This window comes from Charadrius vociferus, unplaced genomic scaffold (assembly GCF_000708025.1).
Source record: "Charadrius vociferus isolate BGI_N301 unplaced genomic scaffold, ASM70802v2 scaffold263, whole genome shotgun sequence".
NCBI lineage: Eukaryota > Metazoa > Chordata > Aves > Charadriiformes > Charadriidae > Charadrius > Charadrius vociferus.
This window is the reverse complement of record NW_009647769.1, coordinates 1,007,146-1,031,790: the sequence shown is the minus strand read 5'-3', so window position 1 is coordinate 1,031,790 and position 24,645 is coordinate 1,007,146. Positions and strand designations below refer to the sequence as shown.

The window sequence follows — 24,645 nt, the reverse complement described above, 5'->3', positions numbered from 1 at the left end:
ACACACTTTTCTTATTTATCTGTTTCAGATCAAACAACAAACACCTTTGATGTTTAGGGACCAAGAGGAAGGGGAGAAGAGGAGGGTAGCTTTTAAATATGCCCAACTTCTAGGTTTTATGGTATGGACAAATACAAGAGTGGGCCAAAGAAAGGTTTGGTATTTGTGCCCAGGTTAGATATTGAAGCCATTCCACCAGGAGGAAGCATGTACAGTATCTGGTTTTATTTCCCCTAATCTTTCTAGGTTGGATCTCTATTATAATTAAGTACTTTCATACAAAAGTGTTGCACCCGCCTTCCAACATATTGACTTAAAAGTGCATCCACACTTCCTTCACATGACTTACAAAAATCTCACACTGGTTTATCATTGCATGCTACCTTTCAAAAGTAAGGACTTAAGTAGGTTTTGCACCCCTGTGTCTCTGTTTGCTATCACCAGCAGTGATAGGAATGCCAGCGGTACATCAGAGCCCTTATTTCCATGTTAAGTGTACTTGATTTTCCTGGACTGCTGATGGAGCCCAGGCTGAGACATGCAAATGCCTCTCAAAACTGCTCTGGAGGAGCACCAAGAATATTTATTCAGTAATTGAATCAGAGGCCCCATTTCAGGATCACAGATGACCTGACAATCTATCACTGTTATTGCAGTTTCTCATATAAAGGTGTTATCTGGGATCTTTTTCTGTGTAGCACAGAACAGAACCCCTCTGGCAAAACTCATTTAGTCTAATCTATTACACTTGAATGATCTAATGAATCATCATGTTTATTCACGAAATGTTTTGAAATATGTGATGCAATACGTTGGCCTGTGATCCTTAAGTGATGTAAAGTCAGGATGGGACAGGGCACTGCACTGGCACTGCTCTTCTGAACAACAGTCCTACACAACAGGAGGTTCAGAAATAATTATTTAAATTAAAAACTACCCAACAAAATCTTATAAAGACTGTTCTGAGGGGAAATCTTCTTTTAAGAACACCTTGATACTTTGCAGTTCTGCACTAAGATTAGTGGTTTATTGACAGTAAGCCACTGATCAATTGCTCCAGAGTTTGTTTTTATCCATTCCATGGTAGGATCAATTGATATGTATTAAGTCACTCCAAAGAACAGCAGTTACCATCTATAGCCACGAGTATGGCAGTCTGTCCTTTCGTTTCATGGTCTGTCATTGCATCATTTACATCATTTGCAATATGCAAGCCATTGCGTCGCATCCACTCACGATTTCCGATCAACACTGAGTATGTATGAGAAGCTGATGGACCTTTGTGCACAAACAAAAAGAAAAATGAGCAACTCAAAAATAGTGAACACAAGCCAGAGATGTTTGAGGATGACAATGTCAGGCTGCATTAGGTAGAGAAAGACATTCTGAAGAGGTTTTCCTAATTTTTTTGTGTGTGTGTTCCAGACCGGCAATGGTCACACCCAAGACACAAACAGAATTAGTCTTGTTGAAGTGCTGGTGTCATGGCCAAACACAAATGCATAGGCACTACCTGAAGATAGCCGCACAAAATTTAACCTTCAAGACTCAATCTGTGCCTGTTTATACACAGAACTGCGTCATGAACGTAATGGAAGTATTTGCCTGTATTTGCCTTTTCCAGTTGGCATTGTTTTTCTGGATAAGTGCAGTGTGCACATTTCATAAATACCATGCTGCTTTGTTCTCACAACTAATGACTTCTTTCAAATATAAAGGCTATTTCTGGTAAGAAAAAAGTAGTTTTGTTCTAACAAACAATGAAACGGTATGTAGAGCACCTCATTATGAATTCAATTCAACTTCACAGGAGCTGTACAAAGCAGGTGAGAAAATATTACATTAACACCATTCATAAATGGCACAGTTCTGATGATTAAAGTTCTTATTTTATTTAATTTTTCTAATAGCTTTCTCAAAAAGGTCAGAAGAGCCACAGTCTTCTGAAGAGAACTGATGAGCTTCTTAAGGAAGGCTTTAAATACTTTTTCTCTCTCTCCTACACTACAAAAGAGCAAAGTGGTTTCCACTGAGCCAGAAACAAAAACAAACATATCAGCCTAATCAAAAACATCAGGCACTGAAACTTCGTTTGCAGATATAACACACTTTATTGTGCATCTGCTGAATAGATTTTTTTTTAAAAGTAAATGCCTTGAGAGATCTATGAACAGAAAACAAAAGGTCCAAGGTAATATAGACCTAAAGGCTAGGATGCAAAAAGTAGCAGAAAGATAACATATGTTAAACGTAATTGCTCTAAATGGGAAGATAATGCTAATTGGCAAACTTTGCTCTCTGCTGGACCATTCTTCTCTCCAAAAGGGACATTGCTGTATATGCCTTATTACCTATGTATTATATGGGCTTTTCAAGTACCTGTCACTGTAGTCTCTAAATTCTTATTTAGGTTTCTGAATTGCAGAGAGATTGAGAGTAAGGGAAAGAAACAGCTTCAATTTTTGTTAAGGTACATTTTCGTCCCTTGTTTTCTTTGTCTCCTTCTACCGTAAATCCATCTTTCTGTTGTTCCTAGTCCAATAAGATTGTTTCTTACAGTGGTTGGCACTGTTGATACACTAGTCCTCTCATTGCAACTGGTGGTCACTTCAAGGGGGCAGACGTACCATGTGATTTGGAGAGTGTGATCAGCTCATTATCTCCCAGAGGAGCATTGCTGTCCCTGCTCCTGTTTGGATCCAGCTTATCGAGACCCTCCTCAGCCGTGCCCAGGACAGCCTCAACACCTCCAACTTTGCAGCTGATGCCACAGCCTGGGACTGCCTGGAAGTCAGTGCAGTATCCCAGGCTCTGAGTGCCAAGCTCCTGCGGACATAACCAGAGTTCATCATCAGTCTGTGCTGACCACGTGGGGTACAAATATTAGATAATTCCTGCCAAAAAGAGTCCTCATTCCTCCTCTTGACAATGACTGACTGAAAGAAAAGCAGCATGGAGTATCAGTAGCACAGGACTAAAAATAAGGATGTTCTGGACGTGCTGTGGTTTAGACTAGAAAGGGGCAGCCATACAGATCAGATCCAGGTCTCAGCCCTGGCAGCAGCAAACCACACAGGACAGCTTTTCCTGGTAGTTCAAGGGCAAAGCAGTTACATTGGTGGTTCATGAACTCAGCCAAGACTAGGAACTAACAAGAAATCCTGTAACAATAAGCCATACAGCTTCTGGAAAGATGCAACTTCTAATTAACCTCACAGACAACTGGCTGTGGGGAATCAGGCCTTTTATATATATGTAAAAGTACAGTGAAAAACTGTATCTAATTCCTGGAGTGATCTGGCCAGATGACAAAGAAACTGGGTCTTTCTCTTGAGTTAGAGAGAGAAGCCAGTGAGCACCTTCAAGATGAGAAAAGGGATTACCTATGAGTTACAAAAAGAATGGAGAAAATATGCATTTATAAACATGTTATTCTGGGTTGTCTCTGGGAGTTGGAATTACATGTAACTTTCAGTGACCTTCTTACAACAAAGTGATGATAAGGTGGGTAGTAAGAATATTAGCAAACAGTATAGTATTGCAATTCATGTAAGCCATGATCCAGTAATAAGTAGTGCATAGGATGACTACGGAAGTGTCAGAGAACTAAGACAAATTTGAAAACAGAAAATGTAAAATACGAGAGAGACAACCGAATCATTACCCAAACTCTCTTTTTCCTTCTAAATTTGTTATCTTCCTAATTTTACTTCTGAAAGATCTATCACTAATAAGTTTGATATATTCTTGCCAATGAATTTTTCCATAAATCAATTAATTACTTGTCTTAGCAGAAAGAACTTATTTATTTAAATCAGGTTTCCTATTTTAGTTACTATTTGTGCTTTTATTCTTCCTGAAACATTTGAGGAACACATGCAATATATAAGTGACCTTTGAGGATCTGCAAAATTTGCGAAGACTTGAGTAATCTATTAATTCAATTGTGAAATTCACAAATATCACAGTTAAATATTCAGGTTTTAAAGCTTTTTGCCTAATCTATAAGCAAGTGACTAATAGAAATTACTACAGTCAGGTAACATATGAAATGTCACCACACACATTTGCTTCATAAGTCTATTTTAAGCATAAGTATTCCTCCTGCACATATTCCACAGTCCTTATTTTCCCACCAGTTCAGGAAAAAAAAATTTAAGATCTTGAGAACTCCACAGCGTTACCAGAAAAGCAAAGCTAAGAATATCCCTCGTGGTATTGTCCAGACTAAGATGCACAATCATAAAATCTGCCAGCTTTCCAGCCTGTTACTTTTCAGGGAGGCCTGACCCTCTGGGACTTGCTCATTTTATATAACATTGCTGCATTTGCACACATTCCTTCAGGCCTTAGATGAAATAGGAAGGCTAAGTACCTCTTTGCAATATTTAGTGACTGCCACTCCTAAAGGATGCTCGCTGCTGGCTTCTGCAGTGCCAACCACCGCCAGTACCTTCTTCAGAGAGAGCACAGCCGTGTCTCCCAGCAAAAGCACCCTCATGACTTTAGGAACTCCACAGGTGATGGTCCCAGTTTTATCAAACATCACAGTCTTGATCTGCAAGAAATAAACCAGATTTACGGCCTAAACCCACAAGCATAGGGATGCTCATCTGCTTTAGGCACATAAATACACGCAAGACCTTAATAATCAGTTGACTATATCCACACCAAGACAGAATGAATCTACAAAAGTAGGTATTCCTGTATGTACCTTGAACTATCTGTACAGTAGGTCTCCTTAAGTTTTCTTATGCATTCCCCATACAGTGATTTCACTGAAGCTGCAACATCATCCTGTATCTACATCAGGATCTCACACAACAGAGTCATTGCAGGACTTGTACTGTCCTTTGTTTGTGCATGTATGTATCCACATGCAGGATTCAGATAATGACTTTTATCACAAGGTATATGATTCAAGGAGGACTTTTACAAATCCTGTTCTAAACAATTAACAACAGCACTGAGGAAAGAGGACTCAGGAAGTTATTTGGTGATAAGAGCAGGTGGGAAGAGTGCAAAAAGCTGCAATGAGTTCCATAAACAACAACCTAACCAAACTCAAACTCATGCTATTCACCAAATTCAGCAATCACTTGTTAGCCAGCCCAATAGGTCTTGAGGAATCAGGAATGAACAAAAAACCACAGCCCTGCATACCCTGAAACCCAAAGATAAAGCCAATTCCAATCCTGAAAATAAACACATCACAGAGACACAGACAAACCAAAAAACTCAATAAAGGACCAGAAACCTCAGTAAAGTAGACACTATTTCCATTCCCAGCTATTCCAACTTGCCAACCTTGCAGAATCCAACAGGTTACCTAATTTTCCAAGCCCTGACCCTAGCCTCACTTAGATTCAAAAGGTAAAAAGTCCTGAGAATATTTAGCAGTAATTTTGGGTTGTTGGGGTTTTTTTGCAGAGCCTTGGAAAAACTTCTGGTCTGTACTTTATAATGTACAGTAAGAACAAGAATGATCAGTCTGATTAACTTATTCTTACCATCCTTTTCACTTAAAATGTTCTGCCTCTATCTAATCCAGTCTACCACAACATGCTTTAAACTCGTATTCTTTTCACTGGCTGGGGACATACCAAACCTCCTCCTCCTTCAATCTTCTTCTCTTTTCAACAGTTTTCTGTCTTTGAAGGGCTTTTCCTGCCTCCCTTCCATCTTTTTTCTATACACTAAAAGAATTTCATTCTGGTTTTCTCTTACACCCTACATTGTAAACTACTGATCGTGAACAATATGCGTTTCACAAGACCCCTCTGAGGAAAGAAGGAAAACACTGGATTATCGTGCTCTTTTGCAGAATAGGTAAAGGGAGTGCAAAAGTCAGAAACCTCTGAGGTCATGCAGAAGATTAGCAGCCTCACTGGCAGAAGATTGCAGGCACTGTTGGCTCTGAACACTTTACTCTCACTACTTTGAAGAAAGAAGGTCAGATCTGTCTTCTTTACCTTAATGAGCAGCAACCAATAGAAAACAAAAAAAAAAAACAAAACCAAACCAACATTCTGCAGTCTTTCTCTGGACTAGCAGGATTTCCTGGGAAATTATATTTCATGTAGCAACAGCTGGGTAAGCTACAAAAGTACGGAATGAACTATTAACCTTGTGTGCCATTTCCAGGGGTTTTCCACCTTTGATGAGAATACCATTCTGCGCAGCAACTCCTGTGCCCACCATCACAGCTGTGGGGGTAGCCAAGCCTAAAGAACAGGGGCATGCAATGCTCAGCACAGTGATTGAGGTTTGAAATGCAAACCTCAGTATTAGTTCAGCTTTTGAAACGTGTTTGTTCTGATTCTGCAAGAAGAGGGAAAAGAGGGAGAAAAAAAAAAGAGAGATGTATGATTGCTGATAGAAGATAATATAGATGTACAATCAATCATAGCCATTTCAAAAAACACATTTACCTGGAAACCTCCAGTATAGGAAAGCAATCTATTATTGTTACTGTAATGGCAGACAAAGGTCAATGTTATGAATCGTTTATGGCAGTATTTTCTGGGTTTTTTTCTGCTCAAGCACACATATGCCTGACTCTGCTCTCAGGCTCCCAGATGACAATATGACTTGCTGGCATTTCCTTTACAACTTAGTAAAAGAGAACCCTGTTTCCAGGTACACGGATACCCACAGTTACTGACCATAGCAAATACACATACTAAAGATAACAGAAGCTCATCTTCTTTCTACAGCCAAACCCACTATCTGCCATCAGGAACAAGGGCATCCAAAAAAATTACAGGCAATATAGGAATGGCTTAGCTCCTTGCGGTGCAGCTATAGATCATGTTTAGTTCAGAAAGACTGCCAATAATTTCAGTTTGTAGGAACCCCGTGCAGAGCTAAGGGCTAAACGCAAAAGTATACTTATACCTGCAGACAGATTTTAATTACTGTAATTACTCTGCTCTGTGTAGAAAACACCACATTGTACAAAAGTATTTGCCAGGTTGCAACATCAAACCCCCCACACAGAAGGTATCTTAATTACACTGGAAGATATCCTAACACCAAAATCCAGCTCTTAATGAAATTACTTACAGGAAAATATTTCTGAATAACATCAAAATTTATAAAACCGATTGTGATCCATGCTATCAATGTCAGTGTTGAAATGATGATGATAAATGGAACAAAATATCCACTAAACTTATCTGCCAGTTGCTGGATGGGTGCCTATAAAAAAGATAAACAATTATTTGTATGTTTATGATCAAAACACGTAAGTATGTAGAGTTCATGAAAATATCTAATATTCTTCATCTGATTCTACTTTGAAGTCTGGAAAACACAGTTTGTTGAACAAGTAAATATATAAAAATACAGAATCTTTTTCCCATATAAACAAAATCTGTGAAGAAGTTTTCCTTTTCTATTATTTTTACCTTTGACATTTGAGCTTCTTCCACCAATTTCACGATTTGTGCTAGAGTGGTATCATTACCAACATGAGTTGCACTAACAAGAACTGAGCCATGTGCATTTATAGAACCAGCAATCACAGTGCTCCCAGGCTTTTTAGTGACTGGCATAGCTTCCCCTAGAAAGAAAAGGTAAGAATAAATGAGGCAATACCCCTAATAGTAGTGAACATAGTTCGTTAGCACACAGCTGATTATATGCCAGCAAAATCAGCATGCTAAGCAATAATAACAAGAAATTACATATTGTATATCTCTGTCTCGTGAAGACATGTATAAGTGCTGTCATACTTCTATAAACCTTTTTCTAGGTTTAGTTTCAAAGCAAGTGCTATTTCCTTGGTCCTAACCCTCCAGTACGCCATCCTTCAAAAGGGCCAGGAACAAATTGGTTGTAAAAGGAACTGCTAAGAATTTCTCTGATTAACAATTTTCATAGCCATGGGAGCTTGAGCAATCTGTCTTTATTTCCACCACCCTCGGTTTTCAAAGACTAGAAAAGTTGTCCCTGTGGGAAAGTCTCAAACCAGGACAATCCTGTTCTCACACTGCCTCTTCAAGAATACTAGCTCTACAAAATCTTTATTTTATCTATTTTTAGGGTTAGTGATTATGACTGGTTCTCTCAAACTAAGGGTGTTCCTGTTCCCCAAGCAAAGTAAATAAATAACTAAAACATGTAAAGTTTTTATATCCTTTGTTTATAAGAATTACATGATGCAATAAATCCTTATTATATTTACAAAATGAAATGAAAATTTCAAAAGCTGTGAAGACGTCCCATCACCCTTAATGAGTATCAAGTTGTAAGGTTTTCTTTCCCCCTTCTTGCTCACTGGCAGATCCCTGTCAGAAGCCCTGTTCAGTGCCCATGCCTACACAACCCAATATCTCAGCATTATTTCCCCATCGCCCTTTAGAAGTTATTTCTGAGAAGGAACCATCTCTACAAATACATTCAGGGGAAACTCCCACCAGATCTGTGGAATAATGACAATAGCATTTAGATTCTACCCGTCCCATCTGTTAGTAAAAGTGACCAAACTGAGCGGAAATTCTTCAGCTTTTTAGGGTGTGTGCAGACGAGGAATTTGAATTCAAGCTCACAAAGGCCAGGCACAGCATCTATTAAGGTGGGAGGTTATTCAGACAGCAGCTTTTGGGTTGGGTCTACTCTTTTCTTGTAAAATAATGTTCTAGAAGATGTAATTTCTTTGTGTAAGTGTAAGGGAAATTACCAGTAATGAGAGACTCATCTGCCATAGAACTGCCTTCAATGACCTTTCCATCCACTGGGAACTTTCCACCAGGAACAACCTTTACAATATCACCTCTTTGAACCAGTTCAACAGCTACCTGCTCCTCCCTGCAAAAAGCCCAACAAGTAGAACAGACAGATTATTTACGCCATCAGCTTCAAAAGAATAGTAATGGTTTCACATTAATTGCATCAAGTCTAGTCTGTGCACTCAGGCAGGCTGAAGGGGTTTTGGTTCACAAATACATACCTGACGATAGAGTGGTCAGGTCCAAGAGTCACCACAGTGGCTTCTGTGGCTTGAAGAGATATAAGTTTAGCAAGAGCTTCTGAGGTTTTACTCTAAGAAACAGAGAAAAATGTTTAAAATATATTGATATCTATAAATGGTGATGTCTACTTACAATAAACTCTAAATGACCTTGTATTATATAGGCTACATCAGAAACATCTGACTCAAAATTCCTCTGAACAGTTTTATTCTCCTCTCATCAGAAATACACAATAATTAGTGTGAAAATGAGTTACCTTTGCTATGTGTTCCAGCCATCTCCCAAGGGCAATGAACACAAACAGCATTGGAGGAGTGTCAAAGAAAGTGACAGGGCTTTTCTCTGCCTTTTCAATTATCGCTACCAACAGGATCACACAGGAATACACATAAGCAATCGTCGTGGCCAGTACGATGAGCACATCCATATTGGCCGTCTTGTGCTTCAGTGATTTGTAAGCTTGTACATAAAAATACCATCCACCAAGAAACTGTTGGTGTAAGCATGGACAGACTTGTATTAAGATCACAGCAACGAAAGCACAGTACATAATACTGCCTATAGCAGAAATATAAACACATAGTAGATAAGGGAAAGCATTGCTGCCCCATGCAAATTTTATATTGATAGAACTTCAGTGGAGTGGTCCACTGGGAGGCTGACTCCACTGCCATCCTCTCCCTTGCCCTTTCTTGTTCTCAAAACAATTCTGCCAGCTAAATATCATCCTTTTCCTCCGCAATGCAAAGTATATAAGACACAAAAGTTGAAGGGATTTACCTATAGCTATCCAATTAGTTGGCACCTGATCAGGTATTTCTTCATTTTACTACTAGCTTCCCCACTTGGAAAGGGGAACTTTGACACAACTTTGGCAAGAGTAAGTGCTGTGAGCAATTACAGAATGGACAACTTGCTGAAAAGTGCCACTTCATTCTGCATAGGTGGTACAGACAAGAGGGCAGTGCTAATCCTCTAAACCTTTCCAGTTTCCTGTCTTTATCACATCAGGTTGCATAAATGGGAGGTGAATATAAAGCAAACTCCTAGGAAGTACTGTGGACATACCTGAACAAAAGTGCAGAGGACAAAGAAGAGAAGATTTAAAATAGATAATCCAGGAATGAGATTCTGTTCCAGCACCATAGACCCATGGTGCTCACCGCCGGGTATTAGCATATAAATCATTAAGATCAAGACAGGGATACCAAACAGTAGGCTGCACAAGAAAGACTTCCTCCACCTGAAAAGTAGAAGCTGTAAATCCCTGGTTGTCATACACCCTGCAATACCCAGGCCAAACAGTGTGCTTGCAGTGCAGAGCTTGGGGTATTAGTACTGTACTGACACACAGCTTTGGAATATTGGGGCAGTGTCAGTGTCTCCTACATGTTTAACTTTATAGATTTCTATAGACTTCTATCAGTTAAGAACTGGAACTAATGAAAGGAATAAAAGTATTTGAACTAAATGGCAAGTTGTAAAAATTAAATATGCTTTACACAAGGATAAGGTAAATTAACTGGGGCCGGGGGGGGATGAGTTACAAGAGATGATCTATACACGTTTGTTAGTGACAGAGAAATAGAAATACTTACTGCCGTATTTCCTTTTTATGATCCAGGTTATGTGCATTTGGAATTCTTCTAGCCACAGAAGCATGAAAGCCAATTTCCTTTTTATGAAAGGGAAGCAAAAAAGAGTTAGTTTCGATTAAACCAATTGTATTACTTATAACATATTCAAATGACACTACTTTTAGAAGAAATGTCAGAAAAGGACACTGTTCTATATTCAATAAATGCCAACTTCTTATATATTTTTAGATGCTGTCAACATGAGAGGATACTTCAGACAGCACTCAAAATGTGGACTGCAAAGGATTTCTGCTGCCTACATATGGACACAGTGTATAGATGCTGTAAGTGTCCCAGGTTTCTTAGGCACAGGAAGCTCCCACTCACAGCTGGAGTTCTGCTGCAGTCCTCCTCAAGGGAAATTTATGCCCTTTCATTTTCACTGGAATAAGTATGAGAGACGGGAAATACCACAAAGGAAGGTAAAAATGTACAAGCCACTGGGCTAGTCAGCCTTGCAAGCATCTCCTTAACACTACAGTTGAATAGATATACCTGAAGTTGAAAATCAAAGTCGCTAGAATCAGTTTAAACCTGTAAAACAACAAACTGCAAGGCAAAGGATCACAGAAACAAATATATGCAAAAAGCCAGTTTTGACTGACGCTTCAGTGAGTTACTGAAGTCAAACTACCTCTCCCACAAAAACAAAACAAAACAAAACACAACACAAAAACCCCCAAAGAACACTTGCAAGTACAATACATTTAAACTTTATATCTGCATAATGAGATGCTCCTGTGGCAAGGTGCACTTTACAGAACTGCTCTGCCAGCCTGAAAAGTCTACTAGTTGACATGTTAATCAGGGCTGCCGCACCAATTCTGCAGTCTAGAATCTTTTTTCTGAGTAAATACGTTAGAAGACGAAAGGCAAACAGTCTCTGCTGTCCTCCTGAATACTCACTGTGTGCACCTCATACAGTAAGTTCTCTTCACTTCTGGTGGGGCAGAGAAAGAAAAAGTTTTATCCACACTTGGACCATGATAATGGCAGATTTTATGATCTGTGTGGTTACTGGTAAGCCTGGATTTTTTTTCCTTCAGTGGCTGTATCACAAGCTTGTTCGGTTTAAAAAGTTCTCTGAATTGACGTGGGAATAGATGCCAGCGTATACAGAGACATGTAATACTTGTGGTATAAGCTGTTGTAAAACTTCTTTTACAGCTTCGTTCACTGGCAAGAGAAAGTAGTATTTTCTTCTGAAGTATCAACACTTCACTGAAATGACTGGAAATCAGAGACACATGATTCTACACACAGAACTGCAAAGAATGACTATACGACACTTCCACCAGATATAGAGAAAAAAAGGCTTCTTTTGTAGTTTTTAGGATGTGCTTTTAAAGTAACAACCTGGGACACTATAGACCACAGTGCAGCACAGCAGCTTCACCGCAACAGCATAAAAACATATGGCAATTACCCTGTCATCTGCAAAAGCCAGTGAAACCTCTCAAATATCAGCTGCTTTATTTCCTTTTTAACTTCATGTTATAATTATTCATTTTAAAAAAAAAAAAAAGATTAAAGCTTACCTCAATTATTTTTATAATATCTCGAGGTCCAGTAATTTCAGGATCAAACTGGATGTGAGCTTTGCAAGTAGCAAGTGCAACTGAGGCGTAGAATATGCCATTTGTTCTCATGAGTTTGGATTCAATACTGTGAACACAGGAAGCACAAGTCATCCCTGTAATCTGAAGAAAAAACAAATTTAGGTACAGTTAGCAGTCCTCCACATTCACCTAATATTTTTGGGTGAATTTGAGACAAGGCCTCCCCATGTCAAAAAGGTACTAACAACTATTCAAGCTCTGCTGGTACTGACACAAGGCCTCAGCATGAAGATTTTATAGAGCTGTCTAAAAAAAACAAAGCTGAGAACAGCACTATCTGCTTTTATTATAAAATTCTGCAACCCGCAGTTATAGTCACAGCTATGTATTTGTATAGCAGCATTCATACATTGTTATTAACTGTAGTAGTATTGCAAATATAGTTCTATCAGCAGCTATAGTAACATTGCCAAAGTCAAACTCTGCATGTGTAACTTCATCTCGCTTACTTAAATTTTCCTGTGGCTTCAATAAGGCATGTTCCCACTTTCTGATCTATTAGCACAATTGCAGACTGTTGTTATCTGTCTTTTAGTAGGTATATGTCAGAGAATAAAAATAGACTGTTGAAGAATCTGTCCTTCATATAAACAATTTACTGATTTTACCCAAAGTTGTCAGACCTCTATACAAAGCGTCAGGCATTACTAACACATATTTGGTGATACATTCTCAGTTGCTCAGCCTGTACTGTTGACCGAAGTGCCTTTACAGAAAAGTTCCATTTCATTTCTTCTTGCTAAGAAAAGTCTATTCTGTATATACAACTATCACTTTTTATTTAAGTGCCTTTGGACAGCTTCTAAGACAAATTCATTTTGTCTTTTCAGCAATTAAGACAAAATAGTATCACCAGCCAGAAATGACCCACTGAAGCCACAACTCCTTAAACAAAAGCATTTCCATGAAAATGAATCTTCCAGACCTGACTTTTCCAAAACCAACATATCATTTCAAATACACGTGACTTACAAGAAGCTCCACATTTCCTTCTGTTTCTGCATGATCTTCTATGACAGTAGCTTCAAAACCCAAATTCTGGATCAGCTGTGCTATTTCAAGAGGCTGTATGAATTCTGGTTTGTATTTTATCTCTGCTTTACCTGCCATCAGTGCTACCAACACTGAAACAATTCCTGCAGTGGCAATAATAAAAAATATTAGATGATGTAGCTCCTTTGGTGGGAAGAAAAATAAAATATTACAAGTGTTTGTCAATGAGGGCTGTAACAACTTAGAGATGTTATAAACGTAATGATTTCCCTCTGCCTCCTTCTAGTGTTGTTCCCTAGTCACAACAGCATAGTTTTTACTGAGATCCAGCAACGCTGTGGTTCCCTTTAGCAATGAGAGTAACTGCATGCGTTACACAGGGAAGGAGGTGAGTTTTGCTATGATCTAATGAGACAAAAAGGATGTTCAGAAGCAATCGTTGCACTCATTGCTGCAAGCTCTACCCTGGACTCTCTGAGTTTGGAAAGCCCTAAACAAACGCCACAGCACAATGCTATGCCTTTTTGTTTTCTTGGTTTTCCCTTGTTTTTTTTTTCTTCTTTAAAAAAAAAAATAAACCCCCAGAAATCTACATTTAGAATTGAAAAGCAAAACATAAAAATCACAGGCAAAAAAAATTATTCTAAAGTGCTAATGGTTTCCTGCATTTTTAAATAAAGGCAGTAAGACCATCACTGGGAGACTTGGGGGCGCAGGAATCAATCAGCAAAACCCTCCAAAGGGATACCTACCCAAATTAAATCAGACATTGCTAAGGCTCATATGTTCATCTTCTGTATGGCCAGAGGAAAGGCAGCTCCAGTCTGCAGACTTCTAACCTAATAAGCTTTGCTGTGCCTAAGCTAATATAATTACCCAGGCACTGGAGCCATGCATTTGCACCTGCAAATGTGCCCTGAAGGGTAAGTTTCACATCGCAAACATGTCAGAGCTCTCAACAGCTCTGGAAGAGATGGATTGATCTGTAAAGCAATAAGGCCCTGAAAACTAAATGAGAACCATTTCCCTTTTCTTGTCTTGAGCCTTATTCAAAATTTTGATCACATTACAACAACTTAATGTTACAATACAAGTAGTCCATTTGGTTTGTCCACCAGTGCAGTAGGATAGTTAAACAGTGATGCAGTTACATTAGCACTAAGAAAGAGCACTGACTATTTAACCTCCAGATGCCGTACCACAGCCTCTTACATCAACCGCATAGAATACCTTTTCCATCCCATAGTCCCTTATAGACTCATTATAGGAATCTGAAATTTATTACCGTCTTCTTTCTGCAAATTTCTTTCAATGGTAGACACACACGACGCACAGGTCATGCCTGTAATTTGTAAAAAACACTTTTCAGCTGGTGCTCCGCTGGGCTGATTTGGCTCATCAAGGTGAGGACTGTCTGGAAGAGCATCTGAGGCACAGCCTTGGGGAGGAGGCTCTGGAGCTCGAGGCTGCACAGCAGCATTACTTGCATCAGGTTGGTGCCTACGTCCTCCAGCAGCGGTATCTTGAATAAAAGCACAACAAACTGAACAAACACTATTTACAGTGCAATCAGATGATGTAAAAATAAAAGCAGGTCACATTTATCAATCATGAAAAATCTTTTAGTTGTTTGAAAGGTGACATGGTAATCTTGATCTCTTCATGGAAATAATATAGATTGTTACTAAGTGTATAACAATATAAACTCACCAGTACCACTTGCATAACCATTTAACTCTATGGAACTGATTTTCCACTTTCAGATGGCAAATGATTCCCTCCAATTTCAATGCCTAGACCTGACAGCTACCTCCACTCAATAAAGATACAGTGGTATCTAGAGGGTACTTATCCAGCACAGAGAACACGGTCCAGTCATATCCATTCTGTCCTTGTCATCTATGCAGGACTCAGCACTTCATCTCAAACAAGGAAAAGGACAAGTTGCTCAACAGGTTTCTCTTTATGGCACAATATTTACACTGCAAGTATGGCAAAATGAGTAGTGGAAGGATTTGCAGCATCCAGAAGACCTCCACACACACAGGCCTATCGCAATCATTTTTGTTCTTTACGAGATACTGAACAGACACCCAACAGCTCCAGCTGCGTTCACAAGATGCCTCCCTTGGGCAGAGGTTTGTATAAAGGAGTAAAAACTGCTTCTGAACACGCTAAACACAGGAGCTCCCCTCCTTTTCTACAAATGGATCAGAAGGTCTCCCACAAACAAATTATAAACAAAATAAATCATAATTAAACACCACATACAGTCTCCTCCTCCTCCTCTGCAGCAGTTCCACAGACTCAGAGGGATTGGACTCATGAGAAAAGCTAATAAGATGTGGTCTGTTGCGATCAAACTAATTCAGTCCAGGTAAACTACATCAGTATCCCAAAGCAAATCTGTTGAGTTGAAGCTGACAAATATTGCCGTATTTGCTATTTGCTAGAGAGGAGATTGTGCACCATAGCAACTTCTTAATCATTGAGCACGTGTACAAAATGTACCAACTGTGCTGCAGCTGACATGTAAAAGCACTCGCTCCCACCAAAGAGTACCTGCACCCTGCCACTTACCTCGCTTAAAGTAAGGCTTAGTAAAGCAGGGATAGTAAAAATACTCAAGAAATAAAGGTCAAAGGATTAGGACACCAAAAAGAGACTTTAACTTGGTAAAAAGTGGTTTAAAATGAAAGAGATTTCATTAAGTTTGTGGGTTTTAGTATTTTGGAACATAAATTAAAACATTTGATTTGCTACTTACAGCAGCCTGTAGACATAGGAGGAAACCTACTTCAATGGGTAAGGGGATCAGCTATTTGAAAGACCTTGTACCAAGTTCCAAACCTTTTGGCTTCATAATGTAACTCAAGTCTTCCACCCACTCTTGTGGTTATTAAGGGCTGTTCACAGCTGAAATCTCTCTCCTTTGCTAAGTGAGGTTAGCAAAGATCCTAGATCAGGCTGGTCACTTAGAAAAGACAATGCCAATGTGATGTTTAAGAGTTTCTCTCCAGAAGAGAGCCTCAATGCAGGTGTCGCATGGCCCAGCTTGGCACGCTACCCACGGAAGATAAAACAGTTACCTGTCAGCACAGAAGCATCAAACCCCATGTCTTCTATGGCAGCTCTTAACTCTTCTCCATTAGTAACAGCTGGATCATAATGTATGGTCCCAGTTCTGCCAGCTAGAGAAACTGCTATATGTTGCACTCCTTGTCTCTGTGATATGGTCCCTTCTATGGACTTGACACAAGAATTGCAGGTCATGCCATCAATCCTAAAAACAGCCGTGCTTGTCGTGTCTTGCAGTGGCTCTCTGAAGAGATCGCATAACGAAGCAGGCGATGGAGATGCTCCTTTATTTGCTTCTGAACCGTTAAGGAGGCATACTTTAAAGTTTCCAGGTGGAAGGGATTCAATAGCTTCCTGCAAAGCTGACAGGGTAATTAAATTTGGGCTATACTGTATCACAGCACGTTTATGCTCCAAAGACACTTTAATACTTTGTATGCCAGGAAGATCTGATATATTTCCTTCAATGTTTCTGACACAGGACTTGCAGTGCATGCCTTCTATCCGTACAGCCACTGTAGCTGTGCTACTCATCTCAATGACCAGCGAATCCACCCCATCACTCTCAAGACTTGCTGGTGTCTCCTTGGGGTTTGCATTCTGCAAGCGCTCAAGATCGAGGATGCCCAGCTTCAAAGGGGCTGATTTACTTTTAATGGTGCATTCATACCCCAGGTTACTGATATGGCTCTTGAGGTCATCAGGCTGGATGATGTAAGGATAGTAAGCAATAATTGCTTCCTGGTTACCAAGTGACACCTTTATTTTTGCCACACCATGCAGTTTCCTAATCTTTCCTTCAATGTTGGTGACACAAGACTGGCATGTCATGCCTTCTACCCGAAGCTTAACTACTGCTTCTCTCAAGCATGACAAATTTACAGTTGCTGTTGTCAACCTCTCTTCTGAAATGTTGGTGTCAAAGCCCATATCCTGAATTTCCTGGCAAATCTGTTCAGGACTTATTTCCGACTGCAGATACTTTATTACAGCGTTGTTCTGTTCAAGGGAGACTTTAATACTCACAATGCCCTTCACCTTGGAAATTCGGCCTTCTATCGACTGCACACACGATTGGCAAGTCATTCCCACAATGTTGACTGCTAAAGTGTGTTCTTGGGAAGATGGAGAGGCCACAGTTTCAAAGCTCTCCTCATAGCCCATGTTGTCAAAAGCAAAATGATGTTTCATTGTAGGCTGCAGTTCACAGTCAGGAGAATCAGTGTTGGACAAAGCCTAAGGAGCAAGAGCAAAAATGAAAATAAATTTCATGTACCTTTAGACCTATAAAGTAGCAATATTCTGCATGTGCTCTCAAGCATGTACTAAAAGTGCTCTCAAGTCAGTCTATACTGCCAAAATGCTTCACAATGTTCACTTACAGTTTGACTATATTACCAGTGAGCTATGCCCAGGATGTTGAATCAAGCCTCTGACACTACTCTTGAGCAGCAATTTAAAAAATATTCACTAGGGATATAAAAGCAAAATTGTCCCTATATTCCCACCCTAATCCAATCATTTAAAGCTTGAGCTCTCTGCAGCCATGGGACACTTTCACCATGGAGCCCAAGCCCTGCTCTTCAGAGCACACTGACACTGGCACAAAGGGTCACAGCAGAATGTGCTGAATGCCCCTCCACAAACGTCAGAAGCTGCGTCACTTCGGCCAGCCTGCTACTGCTCAGCAGGAGTTCAAATCAAAGCAAAACAATACAAACCAAAACAAAATGCCCACAGAAAACAGAATCAAGAATTTCCTAGGAGCCTGAAACAAGCTGGCACAGGGAGGACCAGTTACATGACAATTGAAGAGCTATATGCATGCACGCAAAGGCCTGGGCTGTCTGCATACAGGCAGATCTTTTAAGTTAAAATCTATATCTGACAAAGATTTTGAAAGACACAAAACTATATGCAGACACTTCCACTATGGTTTAGCTTCGTCTACCTCCTTGTGAGGCACCTAAGAAAGACCATGTATCGAGCTACAAGAACTCACTGGCTTAACCAACATCGATTTTCAGGATGCAACGGCCACTATTGAAGTAGACCGGCCAGAAGCGGATTATGTCTCAGTCATATCACGGGCTCCGTAGTACTGGGACTCTACAGTTTAATGCATTCAATTCAATTAAAAATGAAATATTAAAAAAAAAAAAAGTGATAAAGGCAATGCTTCTCGCAGAACAGGTAATCAGAGCACAGCCTCTGTTGTCAAAGGAAATTGCTGGCGATAAGTGATGAGGAAGACTGAGAAGGGGAGGGACAAGTCCCAGATTGTCAGATTTCATGGAAAAAACATCAAAATTCGTGTCTGTGACTTAAGGCAGTTTTAACTACTAAAGATCTAGATACAACCTACTACGACACATCTATTCTGTCACCTGCGAAGACAAGGGCTTTCCAACATTCAATAAAGCACCTGACACTGGGTATTACTGCAGGGAGGAGCCCCTGGGAAGGGGCCACTGGATCAGGCTCAGTAGCACAAATCTTTTTCCTACCACCCACAAGAAAACTCCCTCCTCAGTACCACAGCGCAGATGAGAAGCATTTAGGCTGCTTATTAACACTAGACTGCATCCAGTTCATTTGATGCAGTATTCAAAATTCATTAACTTGATTTTGTTTCACGCTTAGACAGCTTGGGAATAATGAGGTCTGGGTTGATGGCCAAACCGGCAAAAATTTAACATGAGAAATTTGCTTTCAGCCTTCTCCATACTGTATTTATTAGAACAGGAGGAGGAATGAGCAACTTCAACTCTTCAGCATTACGGTGCAGCCCCTCACTATCCCGACCATAAGGTCTCCCCCCGGTGCCTCCTCCCCCTCCGCTTGGCCTCAAGGCTGTGCACGAGGGATGCTGGGGAAGAAGAGTCAGGAGAATATTTTAGCCTTGACATCCCATTTTACTCCCCCCCGTCCCCCGCCCCCGCCAGGCCTGGCAGCACCTGGGGCATGTAGCCTTGTCCTTGCACTTCCCTTCCCAGAAGTTACTGAAATCCCCAACATACACGGAAATGGAAATGCATAGCCAGCCCCTCCTTTCAAAAGAAAACATAAACGGTTATTTGGACCTCCCTGCGAAGGTGGTTCCCTGTTTAAGTGCACACAAGAACGACCACATGCTTATTTCCTCCTATTTGTGACTTCCCATGGTTTGAAATAATAATATGGCCTTGTATATGGAAAAGAAGCCCATGTGAAAATGAAAACAGTCTCTCATCCACCGCATTTCAAATGCTGCTTAAACTCAAACTTGCATTTATTATAATGTATACCTCAAGAAATGTTATTTGAATATTGTCCCTCATCTCCTCTTCCCTATCCTGTCCCCAGCCCCCCAAGGACACTTTGCTCACGGTGGCCAGCTCTTATTTTCACAAACACCCGGTAAAGTGAAAGTCCAGGTGCGAGTTACAGGAGCTCACCCAGTACATTTACTTTGGCTCGTATGACAAAGGCATTTGCCTTCCACATCCTTTGGTGAAACAGAGCGTGAGAGACGGGAGAGAGGAACATCCTCTGCTCTCCTGCCCCCCTTCACCACCTTTCTGGCAGCCACTTGCAGATGAAAACCAGGAACTATCACAGGCCTTATGTCCTCCACTGCATTCCCTCCACCCCCACACTCACCAACCCTCTCAGTTTTCCTAGGTACCCAGTGATATAAAAGCAATTAAAATTAAACCTATAAAAAGATTAAAGGGTATTTCTCATCCTCCGGTCTTTTGAAAAACATAAAAGCAAGGACTGATTGTACTATTTCAATGCATTGTAAGCCACAGAAACATCAAAACTTGGCCGCCACTTTATATTTTGGATAAAAAGCTATCCCGACATTCAGAAGAATTGGCAAAAATATTTTGTTTATTACTTGGCAAAACCAGATGTTTATGCCTGTAGGAGAAAAATCCTTGCAAACAAATTTTTCAGTGAGAAGGAAAAAATCAGAGAAGGGACATGGATATATATATAAAAAAGGTTTATTTCCCTTTAAAAAAAAACAACAAAACAACTAACACCTCCCTCCCCCGACATGACAAATCATTGAAGAACCTCCCCCCCCCAAAAAAGTGCACAGGTTCAAATACAGTATTTACAAAGCCTTTAGTATTGTTTAACAGCTTAGGAAAAAAAAAAAAAAAGAAGGGGTACAAATACATCTATGTGTGTATTTGCGAGAAGGGGTGTGTCTACACTAGATCAGAAGAAAAAAGCAGGTTCACATAAGGACACAAAGACAAGGCATACAGAAATGTGCACATCCTCAGGCACACGCTAGGTCTCAAAAGAGGGTTTCCTGTTACCAGCTAACACCCAGACATAAAATGGCATCTATGAGCCTGTATAGTAATTCAGAGAGACCATCTGCAAGAGCATCAGAGACGCAATCACCTCCAAAAATGCCAATAAAGGTGCCTGGGATTCTCCTCCTTGCTTCTGCCTAGAGAGGAATCCTAACGAAATAATGAAAATGCATCTGACTCCACATCCACGTGGGAGTGTGAAAAACCAGTCGCAATTACCAACTGTTTTGTCTCTCACACCAAAGGAGTCCTACTTACTCTTAAGGGCAGGTGTACACCAAGTCTGTTAGTCTATTTGCTCTACCAGTCTCACGCATATTTTTACAGTGACTATGTAAAAAATATGTAAATAATGAAAACATGAAATTATGACAATTCTTTCCCTCCACCATTCTGCACATAAAATTTTCCACTCAAAATGCACAGCAGAGCGAGGCTCTAGTCTGAAAGTGAAGAAACCCTACAGAAAGCAGTGTTATGAAGCTCATTTAAACAATATAGAAAAAAAAAAAGAAGAAAATTAAAAAGGGACTCATTGACGCAGAAGCAGCAGTAGCTGGAGAGAGCTTTAAAGAAAGCACCAGAGCTGAATGGAAAACGTTCCCACCTGATGGCTCTAAACCAGATCCAAGTCGAGTCGCAAGTGAAACTGTTGATGTGCATGAGTGAGGCATCTGAAGTCCAGCTCTCAATATAAGAATTTCAGAGCAAACCCCCTGGCATGGAGAGGAACCCTTGCTGCCCCAGACAGGAGTGGGAGCACTCATACTTGCCCTGGGGCAAAGCATGGCTTGGGGGCAGCAGGAAGAGGCAAAGGCTCCTCCTCCCCATCCTGACTGCCTCCCAGCAGGAAGGAGATCATCCAACAGGAATAAGCCCTGGGGCTGGAAAACTTTTTGGGAAAGCACGGAGGTGGAGCAGGGCAGGGAGACACTGCTGGATTGGGAGCACCAAGTCTCATGCCCTGGCTTGGCGCGCAGCTCTTGGCGTTATGGCATCCAGAGGTCAGTGGCTGGTCCTGGGGGAAAAGTGGTTATTGTCCATGGCCTGTGTGACTGGTGGGGCAAAACCAGTCCATCAAGGGCTGCCCTCAGTGGCCTGGCATCAGGCTGACCCACTGCCCACTAAAATGGGCTATTTCTTTTAGGTACTCCCGTTCAGAAGTGCAAAGGTTGAGGGTTTAACACAGCAGTGAGGTGATACAGAGTAAATGTAAGAAAGTCAACTGAACTGGGATAAAACAACCCAAAGAACAAGAAACCACAGCACTGGGTGAGACCCTCCTGTACATGCATATGGTGACTGGCATGCTGACAACAGATGCAGCCCCATAGCTGTAAATTCAACAAGGTTTGTGCCCTCCTCAGCTCTGCGCCCCAGCTGCTAGCCGCCCTTGGCTGCGTCCTCATGCTTCCTCCACCCCTGTGATCCCCGGTCACCCTATGGGGTGGCTTGTCTCCGGGAAAGCCATCCCTCTCTCCCCCACTTCCCCTTTTCAAAGAGGTGCAGCCACCTCTGAAACACTAGTGTAAAGCTCTCAGCCCCTGCAGCACAAGGCTGAGGCCGTGCCCGCTGCGCCCCACACCTCCCTGAGCATCACCCACACTAAGATCCCCCACGGCTGCTGCTCCTCTTTGGTGCTCCAGCAAGGCTCTCGCCCCAGGGCTGGCACTGCCCTCCCACCCTCCTTCTCCTGGCCTGCAGGGATGCCAATTTTCACATCCTGGAATTCAAGCACAGGACTCCTCACCTCGATGCCAGGCAGTCAGCTGGCGAGGAGACAGGGCCCAGCCCATTCAGCACCTTCCCCTCTGCCTCTCCCTGTCTGCTCATCCACAAACGCCAGACCTCACTGAACCTCTCACCTGGTGTCTCCAAAGGTTTTGGGCTGCTCTTCTCTCCGTACCTCCGCAGGCTGAAACCAGTTATCGCCCTCTCACCTCTGAGCACAACTGCCAAAGAATTATCTTATCTGTGTTGCTGTTTTACCTTTCCTGCTTCGTTCTTTCACAACCCGCTGATTCACGGCTTTGGATTCAGGCAGGCAGTAACACACAACTGAAAAGCCACATACTATTAATTAAATACTTCAGATGCTTTCCCAGTTTGTTATAGGCAGCCAGCGAACAACAAAAGAAGGACAGAGCAGCCTCAGGAACATCAAAGGTCCCGAGTGTTCAATTTTGGGCCTATAAAAGCAGCACTTCAGAGTGGGCAGAAGTGCAACACTCATCCTCCTTAATAAATTTCGGTGCAACTTGTCCATCCATCTTGTTAACATGTATTGTTTAAATGTATTACAACTTAAGTGGTTGTCCTTCCTTCCCTTTCCCCAAAAAGCTTAGCGAAGATTAGCAAATGTCAGTAGCTACTATTTTCAGTAACCACTTGTAACACAACTCATTATTTTTCAAAGAGTTCCTGAGTCCTGAGTTCATTCATTCCTGAATGAAGGAAAAAACACCCTCTCCACCTGGATATCAAGACTCAATGAAAGTATTACTTTAAAGTACCCTTTATGGTGCTTTTGTTTCCAAAATACTAAGTTAGTTGCCCTAATGCATCTGCCAAGGGACTGCCATTCTCCATCTGGGAACAGGTTTAACCAACAGTACAGATGATGGGGAAAGATTCAGGCAGTTGCAGTTAGTCTTACTGAAAAGATAGCTAGGTACACCATAGTTAACAAACCTTAGAGACCTTAACAGATACTCTTAAATTAAAGGGAGCTATGTAAAACATGCTTGGTTTAGTGGGAAAGAGGAAAGCCTTGTTGTAAATGGAATGTTTCAAATTTAGAATTAAAGAAAAACACTTTGTGATGTTCTTCATGGCTCCAGTACAAGCAACGCATATATCCTAGTGAAATGAATACAGCAAAGAGATTCTTTGGTAGATCAAAGTCATTTATGTCATGATTGTTCTCTAGCAAACATTTACAATGTGAGAAGTAACTCAAGGCAGAAAAACCCTTCAGGTATATTTGGTCTGTCCTGACTGTTACTTCATTCCAGTCTGACACTAATTACTTAAGCCATTCTAAGCATACACGGTTTCAAAGGACACAAAATTTGTTCTGAGAGGTTTTTTTCCTTAAATATTCAAAATATTCACTGATCCGAACTACATTACTGTAATTTACATACCTTTTAAATAGCAAAACCTCTTTCTAAAAGAACAAACCTCATCATGTTTTTATCAGCATTGATCTTTCTATGCCTCTTCTTCACAACAGTTTATCTCCAAAAATACCATAGTTATATACAACACTGAATAAAAAAAATAAATGTTGCCAGAGATGTATTATCAAGAACTTTCACTAGCATCCACTTAGTAGTTATAAATAAACTACTTACCTACAATTAGGACCTTTTAATGTTTCTGCAATTTCTATCATTCCACAGAATATCTGGTAAGAGCTGCTGTCAAACTACTCAAGCAATTGCAGTTTAAAAGGAGAAATACTAATATGTTTCCTTACTAAGAATCACGACTCTATATTATTAGAGGTGGAGCTGAAAAAATACTCATTAGTTACTACAGCATAACTCATCATTAATATCTGCTTTCAAGGATTACTTTCAGAGGATCTCCAGAGGACTTTGCATGTGAGTACTGCTTGTTATGGGGCAAGCATCCATGCTGGGGATTGAGACAATTTAGATAAAGAAGGTTTAACCTCCTTTAATACACAACTCGCGTCCAACATGCTTTCTTTTACATTCTCCGGTTCAGAAACACCTCTTCCCTCCCAACACACACACACCAGCTCACTGACCTGTCTTTCAACTGTATTGACTTCTGGCATTCCCATGGAATAACTCTGCAAAAGTTTTTCTTCTTTCTGCAAGTTACTGCTTGCTTTTACTGGAGATCCTGTCTTGGACTTTTCACCAATAATCAGTAGTTCAGGCACATCATGAGCTGCCTGCCGCTTACGAATAGACACCAGGGTTATGTTTTTGTTGTTTAAAGTTGCTAAGCAGGACAGTTCCCTTTTCATTTTATTGTCCAGTTTTCTCTCCAT

General features: G+C 40.7%; 1 protein-coding gene across 1 annotated transcript in view; it reads right to left on the bottom strand.

Moving 5' to 3' along the window:
- ATP7B (ATPase, Cu++ transporting, beta polypeptide) overlaps positions 1-24,645 on the bottom strand; it is a 29,981-nt gene extending 5,336 nt beyond the window's left edge. The window contains exons 1-16 of the mRNA XM_009882364.1: positions 24,397-24,645; positions 16,314-17,538; positions 14,510-14,746; positions 13,204-13,367; positions 12,151-12,312; positions 10,574-10,650; positions 10,044-10,218; positions 9,232-9,465; positions 8,954-9,045; positions 8,684-8,811; positions 7,410-7,564; positions 7,066-7,200; positions 6,127-6,321; positions 4,376-4,558; positions 2,628-2,826; positions 1,132-1,278 (exon numbers count right to left, since the gene is read on the bottom strand). Coding sequence (XP_009880666.1) covers positions 1,132-1,278; positions 2,628-2,826; positions 4,376-4,558; positions 6,127-6,321; positions 7,066-7,200; positions 7,410-7,564; positions 8,684-8,811; positions 8,954-9,045; positions 9,232-9,465; positions 10,044-10,218; positions 10,574-10,650; positions 12,151-12,312; positions 13,204-13,367; positions 14,510-14,746; positions 16,314-17,538; positions 24,397-24,645 — 3,757 coding nt within the window. The remainder of the gene's footprint in view (positions 1-1,131; positions 1,279-2,627; positions 2,827-4,375; positions 4,559-6,126; positions 6,322-7,065; positions 7,201-7,409; positions 7,565-8,683; positions 8,812-8,953; positions 9,046-9,231; positions 9,466-10,043; positions 10,219-10,573; positions 10,651-12,150; positions 12,313-13,203; positions 13,368-14,509; positions 14,747-16,313; positions 17,539-24,396) is intronic.